Below are 18,125 nucleotides of genomic sequence, written 5' to 3'. Positions count from 1 at the left end.
TTTGTTTAGGAAGGAAATTAGCCGGTTTAATTTTCAAAGCAGTTAAAATACAGTGCCTATCCAGTTGAAACAAAAGATTACTACTGGAATATAGGAGTAATACTGAAGAAAACTGAAATGTAAAGAACTAGAAATACAATATGCTGATCAGTAACGTTAGCAGAGATGCAACAAATATTACAAACTGCAAAATGTGCATTTTACACCATAATGCCATTGCTAAGAGAAATCTAGTCTACAAAGTTCCATCAGCCACTGAGTGGTGCTGGGATAGATTTGTTTAATTTCAAAGAATCCACATTTTTGACATATATGTAAATTATTACTCACCAAGTACCTTGAAGCGAATAATCTGACACACACACTACAAATATTAGTGAGGAAAGTATGCTAAAATCTGTACTCTCGAGACAAGACACATCTGTTATATTCAGACAATGGTCCACAACAAACCAGCTAAAAATGTAAAAGCTTTGAACAAGGATGGGAGTTTAAACTCAACTACAAGTCAGTTACCCCCAAATGAATGAAGAGTGGAGAATACAATTCAGATGGTGAGAAGTCTGACGAAAAACAGCTGTAACAGTTACCTAGGAGGACTACCAGCATTTTAACTACTTAAGGGAAAAAAGGAAATTCCGGAGAACCAGTCAGAGGAAATTATAAAAGGAACTGGCAGAAACAGAAATCATTATGACAGACCATCCAGGACACTGTCCGATCTGCAGAAAGCAGAGAGTAAAAAATCAGCAGCTGATAGAAATGTGAACTGCCTGGAGCAGAACGTATTTACTCTGAAAAGGATCAGACCCCCAACTCTTTGATGCTCATGGAGATGAAAGAAGAATGCTCATAAGGGACAGAAGGTATACATTCAGGATGAAAGCATGTTTACCGTGTAAACAAGGGGAACTGTTATAATCAAAACCAGTGTAAAAGGATAAATGTGTATAAGACCCTAGTAAGAATCTGAAGCAGAACGAGTCCCTCAGAAAGAAGCATCTCAAACTACTACAGAAACATATCCAAGAAGATGCTGGATCAGAATCCAGCAGGACCATCAAATCACTAAAGTATCAAAAAGTTGTAAGTTAGCCTGCAGGACACGTGGATAGTTCTAGCAAAATAAATATTAACCTTAAAGACTGAACGACTGTAAAAAGTACTTTTTTAAATATTTTTTTTTCTGTATAACAGATCAGTGAAATGCCAGAAGACAAATAAAGTTAACAACAGATTAATAGCACTGGGGGATGGCATAACATGGTCTCTCTCACCTCAATTTTATCTTTAGACTGCATCTACTTTAGTTATTTGTAAGCCCAAGCTGTACCTTACAAGGATCTCCGAACATGTTCAATTACCAAATAAATACATAAATATCTATAGCTTCAACACAAACATTGGATACTCCCAGGCTGTTAATGCATTCTTAGACAGAAATGATGAGAGAAAGAAAGAAAGAGAGAGAAACTCTTACCTTACTCCCCTTTCCATGATGTTGGTTACTCCAAAACTAGCCTTCTGTCTAATTAAACTAAGGATCATGTAGCTGTCCAAATCTTACAAGGCACCAAAGTCCAGGAAACTGATGTGAAAAGACAGCTCTGCTGACATCAAGGGAACCTGAACAGAAATTGGACTCAATTTTCTCAGCACTGCAAAAAGGCATCCATGATCAAATGTCAAATGACAAAGGGGAAAGGAAGCCTCTGACAAAATATCCTCCAGGTTTGGCCACTATTAAGAGGAGGACTTCTTTGGGGTGGAGGGAGGAAGAGATAATCAGCTGGAGAAAGGAATTCAAAGACATACAATGTTTGCACTTCTGAAAGCTTCAAATCTCAATGACAATTAGATTCTGGTTGCACAGGTCACCTTAACACAGGCCAATGTAGGACCAAAAGCAATTTCTTCAGAATTTTTGCTGGAGTTTTAGACAGATTAATAACCACTCTGGCAAAGTCATCGCCAGCTAGAGGACTAAGTAGCTGCTTCCAAAATTGACTTGTGTGTTGCCCCCCTCCCCCCAATGCTGTGGTACTAGTTGAGTGGACATCATTCCTTGACAATGACTTTCAAATGTAAAAGAGTCATAGTAGACACAAAGGGGTAAAGCCACTTACAACAATGAACTAATTTACAGTATTTCCCTCCCAGCCATTTGCAAAGAACATAAACAGTTGTCCTGATTTTATGCTATCTTTTGTTGTGTTCAAATAGAATCTCAGTTTGTCTATGTACATCTAAACAATATAATGTTTTTTTCTCTTTTGTCATGAGATATAGGGGGGAAAGCAGAAGTGGATGCCCTGGATCAGGGAAATCTCTTCCACTACTTTGCCTGGAAGGAAGTATTACTGTGATGTGGAATGTTGCCCTGTCATTAAGGGCTGCACCAAAGGCTTCTGCTGGGCACAGGACTTGGCAATGTCAAGTGTAGGAGGCTATCTTACAATGAACTCAGGTTATTGGCCTCCTGAACACCCTTCTACTTTGGGTGCTGCACTTTCCTCTTTTTGGACAAGACTGAATAGTGACCAGTGAACAACACAACATGCATAGGCAAACCATGCATTTTTGTTGCAAGTATTTTTTAAAGGACTCTGCCTAGCAGTTTATCATCTTGGTATTACAGTGAAATAGTACAGTTGTGTACACTTACCATAAATGTAGATGTTCGAGTGTATTCACTGTTGCAGTCATCACACTAGGGTTATCTGCCTGCAGGTAGCCCTCAGTCGGCCTGAATTCCAGAGACTTAGTATTTCTGCGTCGGTTTCTGTCACTCCAGGACTGAAGTCAGGTGTAAAAAAAAAACAGGCAGCCAATTTCATTACATCAGTTTTTCTTGCCCCAAATGTCAGGAGCCCCCCCCCCCCCCCCCCCAATAGAGAGCTAAGTTAAGGTAGGGGAAAATACCACCAGTAAAAAGTAAATACCAATACCCCTGAAAAAGGGGGGGGGTAGTAAAAGGCATAAAGAGTTTAGACAGTGAGAGAAAACCAGGGGGCTGGAGGGAAACCAGGACTGCAACAGTGAATACACTCGAACATCTACATTTATGGTAAGTGTACACAACTGTAATATGTTCTTCGTGTTTCACTGTTGCAATCATCACACTTGGGTAGATTCCCAAAGCTGAAGAAGGGTGGAGGTAGTGAAGAAGAGTTGGGGCTGGCTAGAATGCCATGCAGGACTGCAGTTGCAAAACCTGGCCTGGAATTGGAAAAGATAGGCAGGTGGTAATGCTTGGTGAAGGTGTGACAAAAAACCCCAATGACCAAGAATCTACCAAAAACATTCAAAAATACACCAGCAAAGGAAGCAGTCAAAAGGTGAGATGAAGAGAAATAACTTTAATCCATGTTATACATCCGTCCTGGTACCTCGGCAATTCGCCTTCAATGGAACAAATATTCAAATACACACATTCTCTTTTATATACTCATCAATTAAAATCAGTCAATTTATTAACTTATTAACCCTATAGGTTAGATTAAAGTTCGTTGCACAAAGTTCCTTATACAGTACATCCTTTTTGGATGTAGAATTTTATGTAGGGAAAGGTAATTTGATACAATATAAACCTTTTAGGAAACCAACAGCGGTAAATAACTTTTTGCAAGCAAGTAGCATGCATCCTCCCCATTTGATTAAGGCATTGCCTGAAGGGGAATTTAAGAGGATTGCCACTCATGTGGGTCTAGGAGATTTCTGCTTAAATCGTCTGCCAGTGAGTTTTGTTTGCCTGGCAGGAACTGAGCTTGCAGATGGACCTGCATATCCAAGGCCGTGTTCCACAGGGCCATGGTTAGCCTGCAGAGTGGGTACCCCCCTGCTTGTTGATGTACCACATAACTGTGGTGGTGTCTGTTTTTATTAGCAGGTGTCCTGGTGAGAGAAGGGTTCTGAAGGCTGTCAGAGCATGTTGCACAGCTAGCATCTCTTTCTGGTTGATGTGCAGATGCATTTGACTTGGGATCCAGTGGCCCTGAATGCACTTGCCATCCATGTGTGCCCCCCAGGCATAGTCTGATGCATCTGTGGTTAGGGTCTGGGTGCCGTGGGGTCGGGTAAAGGGCAATCCCTTGCTGTGGTTGCATGCTGCTGCCCACTAAAGAAACTCTGTCCTTAGGCAAGGTATTACGGGAATGACAGTTTCCAGGTCCTGAGAATGTTGGCACCAAAGACTTTTTAAGTACCATTGAAGTTTCCTCATATGCAGTCTAACATATGGAATTAGTAGGATGCATGAGGCCATGAACCCTAGGGCCTGCAGAATTTTCCTTGCTGATAGCTGGGTTCTGGTGGCCATTTGAGTAAAATAGCCTGTCAGATAGGCTTGTTTTTCTGGAGTGAGGAATGCCATCTGGGATGCTGTGTCCAAGCTTGCTCCCAGGAATACAATCTTTTGACTGGGGACTAGTTTTGACTTCTTTTCACTGACGGTGTACCCCATGGAGGTTAGAAGGTTTTTTTTTACAAATGTCAGGTGCTGCAACAGCATTACCTGACTGTCTGCCTGAATCAGTCAGTCGTCCAAGTACATGTAAATTTGAATATTTCTCTGTCTGCAGTAAGCAATGGCTGGAGGCAGGCATTTTGTGAATACTCTGGGAGCAGTGGATAAGCCAAAGGGAAGTGCAGAGAACTGATAATGCATAGATCCTGCCCTGAAGCACAGAAATTTTCTGCATGACTCCCTTACAGGGATGTGCAGACAGGCTTCTTTTAAGTCTAGGGTGACTAACCAGGCATCTTTGGCTAGCATAGGTAGAAGCTGCTGCAGGGTGAGCATTTTGAATTTTGGTACCTCCAGGAAGGTGTTGAGAATTGAAAAATCTAGGATTGGGCACCATGTGTCCTCTTTTCTGGGTATCAGGAAAAGTCTGGAATAGAATTCTTGACCTATCTGTTCCACAGGAAAAGGCTGAATTGTCCTTATAGAAAGCAGGGATTGGACTTGGAGCCTCTGCCCACTGGTTTAGAGGGTGGCCTGGGAGCCCTTTTGGGGTTGGCAGTGAGTGGAAGTAAAATCTGTACCCCTGGCATACAATGTTGAGGACCCATCGGTCTTTGGTGATGGGAATCCAGTTTTTTGCATGAAGGGCAAGTTTTCCTTCGAGAGGCACAAGTAGTTGGGCAGAGGAGAGGGGTGGAGTTGAGAAGTCATTGGGAATTCTTTCCATAAGGGGGTGGTTTAGCACTCCCTGCTTTAGAGGTGGAGGTACTCCATTGCTTAGATCTCTGCATACCCTGAGACTGTAGTCTGGGGGGGGGGTCTGTTTCCCCTGGGTCTAGTTTAAGATGGCCTTGAGGGGGCTGGAAAGGACCAATGTTTCGAAGGGCAATGCCTACTGAATCTAGGAGGCTGTACTTGCAATAATTCTTTGACTGCCTGCATAGATTTAGCTTTTTCTTCTATTTTTTTTAAGAACCTCTTCTGCTTTGGTGCCAAACAGATTGTCCTTGTTCAAAGGACTGTCTAGTAATTTGGATTTGACATGATCTGACAAGGTCTGCTCTTTAAGCCAAGCATGCCTTCTCAATACAGAAACAGTGACTGCTGCCCTGCAAGATGTTCTAGGGCATCGAAGCCACACTGCAATGTATGCTTGCTGACTTGGCTTGCAGAATGCATAAGCTCTTGCAATTCTTTATTTTCTGCACAGTTTGTAAATGTAGCTATTTTTTGCTTAACAATTTCCATAATATGTTGTTGGTACTTCAGCCTGTGAAACTGGAAATTCAAAGCCCTAATGGCAAGAGTTGCACAGGGTTATACTTTCTTAACACATCTGTCCAAAGCTCTAGAATCCCTGTCCGAAGGGGTGGGATTCTTAGCTGTAGTTGCCTTGATACCTTTAGGCCCCTGGGAAATGATCTCTGGGTTAGCAGTAGGATTTTTGAAAAGAAATTTGAGAGAGAGTCAGGTACTCTGTAGTACATGTCTGGTTTCTAGGGGCAGGAGGTAAAGTGTCAGGAGTAAGACTGGATTCCATAAAGACATCATCAACAACTTCCAGGACTGCTGGTATTGCTAAAGGCCTGTGTTGTGGCAAGTCTAGAAATTCTCTGAGTCTCTTTTTGGACTGAGGATAGTCTTGGCATTCCCAGTGGAAATGCTCTCTTAAAAGTATGTAAGGTTTCACCAAAAGAAAAATCCTCTGGAGGAGAGGGAAAGGGAATGGATTCCTCTGCATCAGAATCCTCAAAAGCAGATAAGGGCATGTCTTCATAATCAGAAACATCAGAGTCATCGGACTGTTGGTCTGTTGAAGCTGCTGGGGACTGGTCCCTTTTTCCCTTAGCAGGGGAAGGCTGAATTCCCCTAATCAGCATAAGGGCTTCTGCCATTCTGAGCATTTTATTTTGTGGCAAGGGAGCAGGTGTATGCACTTTGGTCACTGGTTTTCTAGGCGTAGCGCATACTCTTGGCCTTAGAAACCCTGTAGTTTTAGACAGAATTGAAGTAGTTGGTTTATGTCGAACATCGGTAGTGAGAAGAACTTCCTCAGAAGCCAATGCCTGCTCAGTGGCTCCGGAACCATCCAAGGCAGTGACATCCGCTGGTTCCATAGTCGAAGAAGAGTCTTGCGGCATACCGGACTCTGAACGGGTCTCAGTAGAGGCCTGCAAATCCATTGAAGCGGGCATCAGGGGCTGCGAAAGCACCTCACTGAGTACCAGCGAAATGGCGACTAGCTTAACGGAAGCGTTGTCGGCAACTTTGAACCTGTGCAGTCTGTCTCTGTCTTTATCCTTATGTTTTTTCAGAATATCGGTAGTCAGATGGCTTACTGAAGCCATTTTGGAATACAGAGATCGAGAACGAAAGTATTTAGCGACAATAAGGGCCTGACGATGAATGGTTCGGGAGTTGAACAAGGCACAAACCCAACAGTGAGGTATGTCGTGGTCTGGGCCTAGACAGGTGACGCAGTAAGAATGAAAATCTTGGTGTGGTATTTGCTTTTCACAGGCAAGACAATTATTAACTTTTTCTGACATCGGTTAGAGCAAGAAAAAAGGATCCCCTATGGGGTACTTAGCTTTAGAAGACTTCAGGATGATACAGTTTGTAAATTAAAACTCAGGTAGCGGCCGACCGGCACTTGTGAACTGCTTCTGCTTCGGGCTCCTCGGCAAGAAAGACTGATGTAATGGCGTCGGCCGCCTGTTTTTATACCCCTGATGACCTGACATCAGTCCTGGAGCAACAGCAAACGACACAGAAATACTAAGTCTCTGGTAATCAAGTCGACTGAGGACTACCTGCAGGCAGATAACCCTAGTGTGATGACTGCAACAGTGAAACACGAAGAACATCTGCTTCCTATAGCTTAGACAATTATTTCCTTTTGGCCCTGACATATGCAAACAGTTAACTAAAAGAAAAAATAAGAAATTTCCCCAACAAGGTAAACCAATGGATTGATAATGTGAAAGTTGAATACAATAGATTTTCAAACTGTGGCAAGAAACTGAAGATGGTGCTGGATGAATAGCCTATATACCACTGACATCCTGATGTTATAAGGGATGGGATTTCATGAAGCTCAGAAGGGGAGGGTAAAAGCTCCATTACCTGGGCTAGCCTTTGTGGGGGTAAAGCTTTGGTTAGTCACCAGGTGGTGATATAGACTCTTTTACCTAGAGGTTGGTAATATCACATAGACGGATGATCTGGCTGCAGACTCCTCTGCATGCCTCCTATAAAAATCAAAGATGCTATCACTAAAAGTACAGACCCTTGGGCCTCAAACATTGGGCCTACTCTTTTAATGGGAGGCAGAATGTTAGGTAGCCTATATCCTAAGAACTTTCCAACCCTGTTACTTATAAGAATCACTGGGATATCAAAAGATGGAGTCAGCTGAGAAGTAGAGAACATGATTCTTGATCGGAAAATATCCTTTGTGGGAACCTGACAACAGGTATCCAGCTCAGGCATTAAAGCAACTCCATCTGAGGCTTGTGAAGTAACAGCAGCCGGGATAAAAAAAAACTCCAAGTATTTGCTTCCAGAGGGGTCAGGACAAGTAGGGGCTAAGCTTAAGATGGATACTGGATCGATGGAGGAAGAGACAGACCCCACCAGGAGTGGCATCGAAAGGCCACTGCAGACCTGATAGGTCTCTGTAGCTTCATGATGACTGCCTGCCGACTTTTTAATGGAAATCTTTTTTGTCTGCTTCAGCCATATGCTTCTACCTGCTGCAGGCCAGAGATACAGGGCTCATGTGCAAAAAGGCTTCAAAGGTCTCAGAGTCTAAGGAGGCACTGAACTTTCAGGTTGTACAAGTCACAATGTTTTTTTCTGTATGGTGCAATGTGCTCACAGGAACAGACCCGGTACTCTTCCTCAAAGCAAAAAAAAGTGGCACTTCAAAGTCAGCAGGCAGATTTAGTCTTTCATAGACCCATGGTCTCGCAGCTTTTCCAAGGACATCATGGAACTATGCTCATAGAAGCCATATGAGAAGGTTCTGGAAATTAGTCCAGAAAGTTGGACATTCACTATTGGCAAACACCACAGTTAAAGAATACTACTGCTATGGTTGCCATAGCCACTGAGATACTCTGAACTTTTTCCTTAACATCTTTCAAGATGACACTCTGGATAAAAGGAAAATATACAGCATACTTTGCTCCAGTCCCAGCAAAAAAAGGAGGAAACTAACCATTTTGTGAAGAAGTGAAAGCATCTACACAGGAACTATCTCCAGTGGTGTAGGGGACAAATGGCCTGACTACCAATCAGCAACTTGAATTTGAGTAGCAGCTTGAACAGCCAATGGCCCTTGCATGGAGGATAGGCATGGCCTTCCTGGGGGTGGGGCTGAGGCAAAACTGGCTGCAGAATACTGTAATCCCGTGAAGGAGGGAAAGATATAAACCATGGTCTGGGAGTGAGAATTCAGCTCACCAAACCTTTAGCACTAGTGCACATAAGTGTACTCCTGCAGCGGGATGGCATTATGGGCCTCCACAGTGATATGGACTGCACTTAACTATTTATCCCCAGGGCATAGTTAGGGTTAATATAAATGCCCTCATAGCTGGGTATAATCATGGCACAAGTAACCCTCATACTGCCTGAATGACAGCTCCTCTGGATGAGTCTCACTTCCATGGCTCTGGGTGGATCCCTACAGTGACAGAACAAACTGACTTTCAATAAATTACTAATCCCATCTTAGCATACTTAAAGACTAGCAAAAAAAGAGAAGTGAGACAAGTCTGATAAAACAGGCACACAGCACACAAACACACACACACACACACACACACACACACACACACACACACACACACACACACACACACACACACACACACATATGCAGTCACACACACACACACACACACACACACAGAATCAAATGGTTTATGAAGCCACATAATATGACTTGCAAACACTTCTGCAACTCACAAGATGCCTTAGAAGAGTGAAGGCATAACATTAAGAAAAGTAAGAAAATGATTATTTTACCAAGATAGAAATGAATAAAGCAAGTTTATTTTAATTCAATTTGTGATGAAATTAGGTGGAGAGACAAGGAAATTCTCACTTTCATGTCTACAAAATACCATCAGTTAAGGATGTTTCAAACTTGTTTTTAATTAAAAAAAACAGTTACCCTAAGAACATTTAACTACTCTGTTCAGTTGTCTGAAAACTTAAGCATCCATGTGAATTCCGTTGGCTTAGTCCATAATCAGCCCTAAACCAGTACCAGCAGCAGTTTCTGGACTATGCTAGCAGGCAGAAGTGAGGACTCTGCAATGGTACTTCTTCTATAGACATTTTTTATATCTTACCATATAAGATGGCTATCTTAGTCAAGGCCTTCCCTAACGGCAAGAGAAGTAGCACATCTCCTAACGACTGAGAGGCAGTACAAATCACACTATCAGCCTGGTACATTACTTCAGATCTTACGCATCAAATCCAATCCACCTTATGAAGAAACATTTTCTTGCTTGTCTTGAAGATACAACTTACATAATTTGCTCACATCAGTCCTTGGTCTTAGTGGAATGTCAGGTACTTGAAAGTACGGATAACCTCACTGGGAATGCCTGAGAGATGCTCAAAAACATGGGAAAGCCTCTTATGTTCAACTGAATGCATCTGCTCAAAAAATGAAACTCTGAAGACACTCAAAACAGGATGACTGGAGTGAATCACACTTCAACTTTAGCCAGGCCGTATTGTAAGATACCCTGAAATGCTTCGAGTCAGTGCTGGGAGGAAAGAAGGAAGACTGTCCACGTAAAGGAGAGCTCATTTCCCATAACCTTGTGACAAGTTCTTGCTACATGGAGAAGCGAGTACCTGAATACTAATGCCTAAAGGACTACAAACGCGATGTGCAGAAGATGGAGCAGAGTAACCTCTTGATCTACATCTGCCTTTCACAGAGGTAGCTGGAAAACCTGCAGAAGCTTCTGCATGTGCAGTACAGAGCAAGTAGGCTTCTGTAGCAGGTGTCTGGCTACCTGTATCAAAAGCTAGGTCCAAAAGGCCTGTGACGGCCTCTACAGCCTGTGCTTTCTAAGGACAAAATCATCTCTCCATAGGGAGACTAAGTCCCTAGCATGAATTCATGGGGTGAGTTAGTTACTAGCTCTGTTAGTCATTAAAGGATGCCCAATGCCTGTATAGCACTGTAATAAAGGAACAGTAAGTTAGAAGTAAGGACTCTTAGCTTGGTGAACTTTGCAGCGCAATTCATAACCTACCCCTTCATGGACAGTACAGTTATGCGAGTGCAAACTATTACAACAACAGACCATCAAGTCACAGACTCCTGCACACTGCTGCTCATAACATCCAAACATCTAGCTTTATATGTAGATAATACGCTACTGATCCACGAGGCTCTTTCAAAGCCTAGTTATGCATTCCCAAGCCATGTACAACCCTTGCATTAAAAATTTTTTAGGTATAAATAGCCCAGAAGTCAGGCATTTGGTTATTCAAACTGTGTCAAGTGTTTGGACAGGAACATACCCGGGCAGGTGGGTCTATATGACTTGGTCGACAGTTCATATGATCGACTGTTTATTTGGTTGACAGTTCATTTGATCGACAAGCATTTGCCCCCTTCCCCAATGTTGTGTGACCCTGGAGTTGATATATATAGTTGGGTGTACAGCCCACATTAGGTGTGGGGACCTAATCCCCACCTAAAATGCTTGTCGATCAAATGAACTGTCGACCAAATAAACAGTCGATCATATGAACTGTCGACCAAGTCATATAGACCCGGGCAGGTACATATCGAAGGGGATTATACTCAATAATCGGAGTAATAAGTGCTGAATACAGTGGAATGATCACATCCCTATTCCAGGATGACATATCCTTATTAATAAGCTGCGCAGTGAAGAAGAATTTCCTTATAATGGTGGACAGAAGTTGAGCAAAGGACAGTTCATTGCCTGCATGGTAGCCAGGTTCCAACTACTGGATCAGTTTTCAGGTGTGGTAGTGTTGATGTGATAGCTACAAGGTATGTCATGCTTGCTGAAGGATACTATTAAACATTTTTTAGCATTTAGTTTTAGACCATGATTTTGACACCTGCTATTTGTTTGAGAGTGGAACCTGCTGTCTTCTGGAGTGTTTATGATGGCATCAAGTTTACAGTCATCAACAAACTTGGTCAGCCCTAAACCTCAACATTAGTTTTGCCCTCAGAGAAATAAATGGCAAAGAGGAGGAGCCCGAGGACTGAACCTTGGGTCACCACCATTGACTGGTCACTACTTGCTGACACCAGCCATTTTAGTTACATTTTCAAGACCTCCAGCTCGTGACCTCACAACCTTAAACTCCTTGAACTGTATCTCAATCTACCAACCACAGAATTTGTTTACATTTGTTGACCAAGGTCAAACACTGACCCACATGGACCTTTATCAAACCCAGCATAGGAGCACTACCTGTTTTAAGTGACTTGTTCAGATTCACATGGCAGGCAAATGGATCCAAGATGGAATTAACCCTTCACTACAGGAAACAGCTTATAAACACCTCATCATGTTAATATTCTCTATTAACTGCCAGACAAAATTCTGACAATTATGATCATTCAGTGAGGACATATGAAATCCTGCAAAATATGCTAGTCTCAAATCAGATACGGCTTAATTGAAAAATGAAGGGCAAAAGTAGGGGTTTTGGAGGTGAAAACAGTTTGCAGCTGACAACACTTGATCGCTTCTGTAATCTCTAGAATAAAGGTTTCCTTGCAACTTTTAGAACATTATGCACATCAAGGGATAGACAAGCCACATGATTCAGAGGAAAAGCAAACGCCATGACTGGCAAAATGATATCACTGCGTGCATGATGAGAAAATTAACTTTGGTTTTATAAACAGATTCTGTGAGGGACTTCAGACTCATACACAGACACTGCCCTCCACCCATTTCAATAATTTTCAAAACCACAGTTCATAGTAATGGTTCTCAGTGATAACAAGCTAAGCAGGCTAGGAACAGGGCCAGCTCATTTTGAAGTATTCCCAAGAGTTCCCTGGTGACCTGAAAAATATAATGTGGCCAAAACATTTCAACTGACTCATCTTAACATGGAGGAATAAAGAAAGTACGCCAAGTTGCCTCCAGATTGCTGAGCTCTTCACTCTATCACAAGTTAACCCAGACACCTTGCAAAGAAATCTTTATTTTTGCTGCATGCAAGTGTAACGTCTTATTTCTCAGTCACTAACTAAAGTTCTCATCAGAGTTGAGACTGGGGACACAGAATGACTAGTGATCAGACAACTTCACAGTATGGTTAAACTCTTGTTCATTACTACACCCTGATACAATGCCTGCACCAGGCCCCCAATGACTGGGGCCTTATCATGGTACAGGTGTCTATGTGATTTGCAATCTTTAGAGACATATTATCTGGAATTTTATTATGCTGGTACGGTTAACCTTTGTAAAGTGGTCTGAAAAGAATGCCTAGTCTAAAAGATATCCACAGTGCCTCCCATCAATGGTTCAGTCTAAGATCCTTGTCTAGAACAGGGATACTGGGACCCATGTCTTCAGCCAGGCTTGAGGTGGCATTTGGCAGAAGGCACCTGATGGCCAGGTGACTACATTGCCCAGTCAGGCCAAAGCTAGGTCCCTTACAATAGAGTAGAGGGATGAATTCCTGGCTATGACCCAAGTGACACATGTTCTCTCCTAGTGGTAAGGGCACTAAAGTGACCAGGTGGCAGAAGATGGGCTTTAGTGGCCTGTGCCAGCTTACTCATCCTGTGGAAAGGAGTTGACTGGACCCACTACATCAGTAACACCTCCGGGTGGGTGAGTGATCTCTAGTGGAAAAGACAGGGCAGACTTACACTGCTAAAGAGATGCGAGTATTGCTGAGCTGGGCAGGTAAACGTGGAAGCATGCATGGCTATCCCAGAAGAGGCGGCAAATTTTAGTCCATAATTCACCCAACAGTGAGGGAATAGGAGAGATAGGATGGGACCTCAACAGGACCAGCATCTGGCCCACACCCTAATGCTTACTTTCACATTCTAGCAGAATGAATGGCTGATAAGGCCCCTGGATGGGAAACACACGGCACGTAGGGCTCCTGTGCAGGCCAGGAATGCTTGCCTCTTGGCTCTGGAAGAAATGAATGAATGACACAATTGAATGAAGGAAGGCTGGGGGCACTGGGCAAATTCTGTAAGAAGTAAAAAAAAAAAAATGCACAGCCTCACCACCTGGAAAAGCAAAGGGTTCTGGAAGACGAAGTGTGATGCCAATCACATGACAGGATATATAAATCCTGCCGTCCAGAATTCCAAGCTCTGACCTTTGTCTTCTTTTTCATTTATTATCAAAGAGTTACAATCTCAAAACCTAAACTGTAAAAAAAAAATAATATCCAACAGTTACAGCACTAAGCTTTAAAAGAGCCTGTTTAAAACCATAACCTAATTATTAAATTACAACATATAACAGTACTTAAAACACTTGTTTTGCAGATATAAAAACATTAACGGGTTGCCAATTAGATAAACACATTTTTTGGATCCTGCTTTCTGCGCTTTTGCAGAATTACATGACAGAAATTAATTTTTCTGTTATGGAGTATACAATTTTGCTTCTTTCTTTGGTCTAGAAAACAAAAGCATAAAAATGTGAAAACCTGATAGATCATTTCAAAATTAAGTATTACACTGGAGTCTGAATGCTGAGTAGTGTGTGATGAATCAGAACATTATCACGTTTTCATATCTGCTTACTCGTCACGCAAACAACAAAGCTTCACGGAAAGACTTACAAGTCTCACCTCGCCTTCTCTGGGCCACGCTCTACCATTCTGGATATATTTGTTCTGATTTTGACGTTTTTTCTGGCCCCCATCTGCAAACTTGCATAGTAATGGTTCCGTAGGAGCTAAATACAGAAAAAGGTAAAATTAACTAAGCAGTCCTTACTGCAGGGGCAATACTTTAGACATAACAAGTTTCCCCCAATGATCTTTTCATAAACAGTCTTCTTACGAGACAGTATAAGCCAGGAAGAAACTAAATTCTTAGAAACAGCAGTGAAAAAGCCAAGCTCCTGCCAGAGGTTCAAAATTCAAGCAAAAATCCTGTTCTAATCATTACAATTGGCCAGCCTCCAGTAGAGTTCCAGGAAAGCAGGCTGATTTCTCTTCTCCCTTTTTCAGTCGTGACATTTCACTGGAAAAGATCATCTTTCCTTAAATAGCCTAAATCACTTTTTCTATACAGTAACTTATTTTTAATAAAAAGACAAGTTATGTATAATGAAAGCAACTAAGCACTAGGAATCTACTATTTCATGTGACACACAAAACAATTTAGGTGATGTGTTAGATATACTGGGCAAGTGTATGTGTCACCTGGCACTATCTATCAAGTAATGCGGTGTTGCGATAAACACATAAGCCAGAATGAACTCCCAGGCAAGAACCTCTGAAGAACATCTAATGCAAGATGTTTCCCTTTCAGACATCTAGCCATGACATTCTGGGGAATCTACAGCAAACAAGATATGAATGATAGTTCTGAAGTTTTGCAAGAAATTTCACATGGTAAAACCTTTGAATGCTTGTGTAAAATTCTGGGCATTGTAAAAAGGACAGAAGGGCTAATTTATGACTCAGCAGTTGGGCTTCCAGTTACGTAACTGGTGACTCTACGTGAGCAGTCACTGAGAGAGAGATATGAAGAATAAGCAGAAAGTGCTCCCTAAAAGGATGGAAAAAATAGTACATATGGAAAATGGGCAGTGCTGCATGGATTCTTAAGTAGCTGGCTCACAAAATGAAGTGTGTGTATATGAAGATCACGTAAGAAGCCCCGAATGTTGACATACATAGCTGATAACGGCACTCTCTGCAAGCAGCAGACGCAAAAGAAAACAGTCCGGACTTCTGACAGGCAACATATCTTATGTCAAGTGACTTAGATAAATGCATCAAAAGCAGAAACGCCAAGTTGTTCATATTACATAATACAGTCTTGACCTAAAAAACAATACAGCCTTCTTCTTTCGGCTGCTCCCATTAGGGGTCGCCACAGTAGATCAACTGTTTCCATTTCTTCCTGTCCTCTGCATCTTGTTCTGTCACACCAACCACCTGCATGTCCTCTCTCACCACATCCATAAACCTTCTTAGGCCTTCCTCTTTTCCTGTTACCTGGCAGCTTCATCCTTAGCATCTTTTTCCCAATATACTTTGCATCCCTCCTCAGCACATATCCAAGCCAACGCAATCTTGCCTCTCTGGCTTTGTCTCCAAACCTTCCAACCTGGGCTGACCCTCTAATATACTTATTCCTAATCCTGTCCATCCTTGTCACACCCAGTGCAAATCTTAACATCTTCAACTCTGGCACGTCAAGCTCTGACTCCTGCCTTTTTGTCAATGTCACTGTCTCCAACCCATATAACATATAACATAGCTGGTCTCACTACCCTCTTGTAGACCTTCCCTTTCACTCTTACTGGTACTCATCTGTCACAAATCACTCCTGACACTCTTCTCTACCAACTCCATCCTGCCTGTACTCTCTTCTTCACCTCCCTTCCACACTCACCATTACTCTGAACTGTTGATCCCAAGTACTTAAACTCATCCACCTTCGCCACCTCTACTCCCTGCATCCTCACCATTCCTCTATCCTCCCTCTCATTCACACACACATATATTCTGTCTTAGTCCTGCTGACCTTCATTCCTCTTCTCTCTAGAGCATATCTCCACCTCTCCAGGGTCTACTCCACATGTTCCCTACTCTCACTACAAATCACAATGTCATCTGCAAACATCATAGTCCACTGGGACTCCTGCTTGATCTCGTCTGTCAACCTGTCCATCACCATTGCAAATAAGAAAGGGCTCAGAGCTGATCCTTGATGTAATCCCACCTCCACCTTAAATGCATCCGTCACTCCCACTGCAGACCTCACCATTGTCACACTACCCTTGTACATATCCTGTACCACTCTTACATACTTCTCTGACACTCGCGACTTCCTCATATAATACCACAACTCCTTTCTAGGCACCCTGTCATATGCTTTCTCTAAATCCACAAAGACACAATGCAACTCCTTCTGACCTTCTCTGTACTTCTTCCTCAACACTCTCAGAGCAAACATCGCATCTGTAGTGCTCTTTCCTGGCATGAAACCATACCGCTGATCACTAATCATCACCTCCCTTCTTAACCTAGCTTCCACTACTCTTTCCCATAACTTCATGCTGTGACTGATCAATTTAATCCCTCTGTAGTTACTACAGCTCTGCACATCACCCTTATTCTTAAAAATCGGTACCAAAACACTTTCTCCATTCCTCAGACATCCTCTCACTTTCCAAGATTTCATTAAACAATCTTGTTAAAAAAACTCCACTGCCATTTCACCTAAACACCTCCATGCTTCCACAGGTATGTCATCTGGACCAACAGCCTTTCCGTTCTTCATCTTCTTCATAGCTATCCTTACTTCCTCCTTGCTAATCCACTGCACTTCATGATTCACTATCCGCACATCATCCAACCTTCTCTCCCTCTCATTCTCTTCATTCATCAACCCCTCAAAGTACTCTTTCCATCTGCTCAACACACTCTCCTTGCTTGTGAGTACGTTTCCCTCATTATCCTTTATCACCCTTACCTGCTGCACATCTTTACTAGCTCGGTCCCTCTGTCTAGCCAATTGGTACAGGTCCTTTTCTCCCTCCTTAGTGTCCAACCTTTTATACAACTCTTCATACGCCTTATCCTTAGCCTTCACCACCTCTCTCTTTGCCATGCACCTAATCTCCTTATACTCTTGTCTACTTTCTTCATTTCTTTGACAATCCCACTTCTTCTTCGCCAACCTCTTTCTCTGTATACTCTCCTGTACTTCTTCATTCCACCACCAGGTCTCCTTGTCCTCCTTCCTCTTTCCAGATGTCACGCCAAGCACCTTTCTAGCCATCTCTCTTACTAGCTCTGCTGTAGTTACCCAGCTATTCGGTAACTCTTCACTGCCACCCAGTGCCTGTCCTAACTCTTCCCTGAACATCACCTCACAATTACCCTTTTTCAATTTCCACCATTTGATCCTTGGTGCTGCCCACACACTCATCCTCCTCTTCTTGATCACCAATGTCATCCTACAAACCACCATCCTATGCTGCCTAACTACACTTTCCCCTGCCACCACTTTACACTCTCTAATCTCCTTCAGACTGGCCCTTCTACATAAGAAATAATCCACCTGTGTGCATCTTCCTCCACTCTTGTATGTCACCCTATGCTCGTCCCTCTAGTTAAAATATGTATTCATCACAGCCATGTCCATCCTTTTCGAAAAATCTACTACCATCTGACCTTCTGCATTCCTTTGCTTAACACCATACCTACCCATCACTTCCTCATCCTCTCTGTTCCCTTCGCCAACATGCCCATTGAAATCTGCTCCAATCACCAGTCTCTCACCCTTGGGTACAGTCATCATCACTTCATCCAACTCACTCCAAAATTTTTCTTTCTCATCCATCGCACACCCAACTTGTGGAGCATATGCACTAACAACATTCATCATTACACCATCAATTTCCAG

General features: G+C 42.6%; 1 protein-coding gene across 14 annotated transcripts in view; it reads right to left on the bottom strand.

Annotated features, from left to right (window-relative positions):
• Positions 1–18,125, bottom strand: part of RBMS1 (RNA binding motif single stranded interacting protein 1) — a 1,922,565-nt gene that overhangs the window by 335,181 nt on the left and 1,569,259 nt on the right. For 10 of the 14 annotated variants that reach the window (XM_044074729.1, XM_044074739.1, XM_044074736.1 and 7 more), the window contains one exon: positions 14,318–14,433. In XM_044074729.1, the coding sequence (XP_043930664.1) occupies positions 14,318–14,433 (116 nt within the window). The remainder of the gene's footprint in view (positions 1–14,317; positions 14,434–18,125) is intronic. The other 4 variants (XM_044074730.1, XM_044074733.1, XM_044074735.1 and 1 more) reach the window with 1 other exon arrangement.

The sequence above is a fragment of the Protopterus annectens genome, chromosome 6.part0, assembly GCF_019279795.1.
Source record: "Protopterus annectens isolate FY-2018-M chromosome 6.part0, PAN1.0, whole genome shotgun sequence".
Classification (NCBI taxonomy): domain Eukaryota; kingdom Metazoa; phylum Chordata; order Ceratodontiformes; family Protopteridae; genus Protopterus; species Protopterus annectens.
This window is presented reverse-complemented; position numbering and strand designations above follow the sequence as displayed.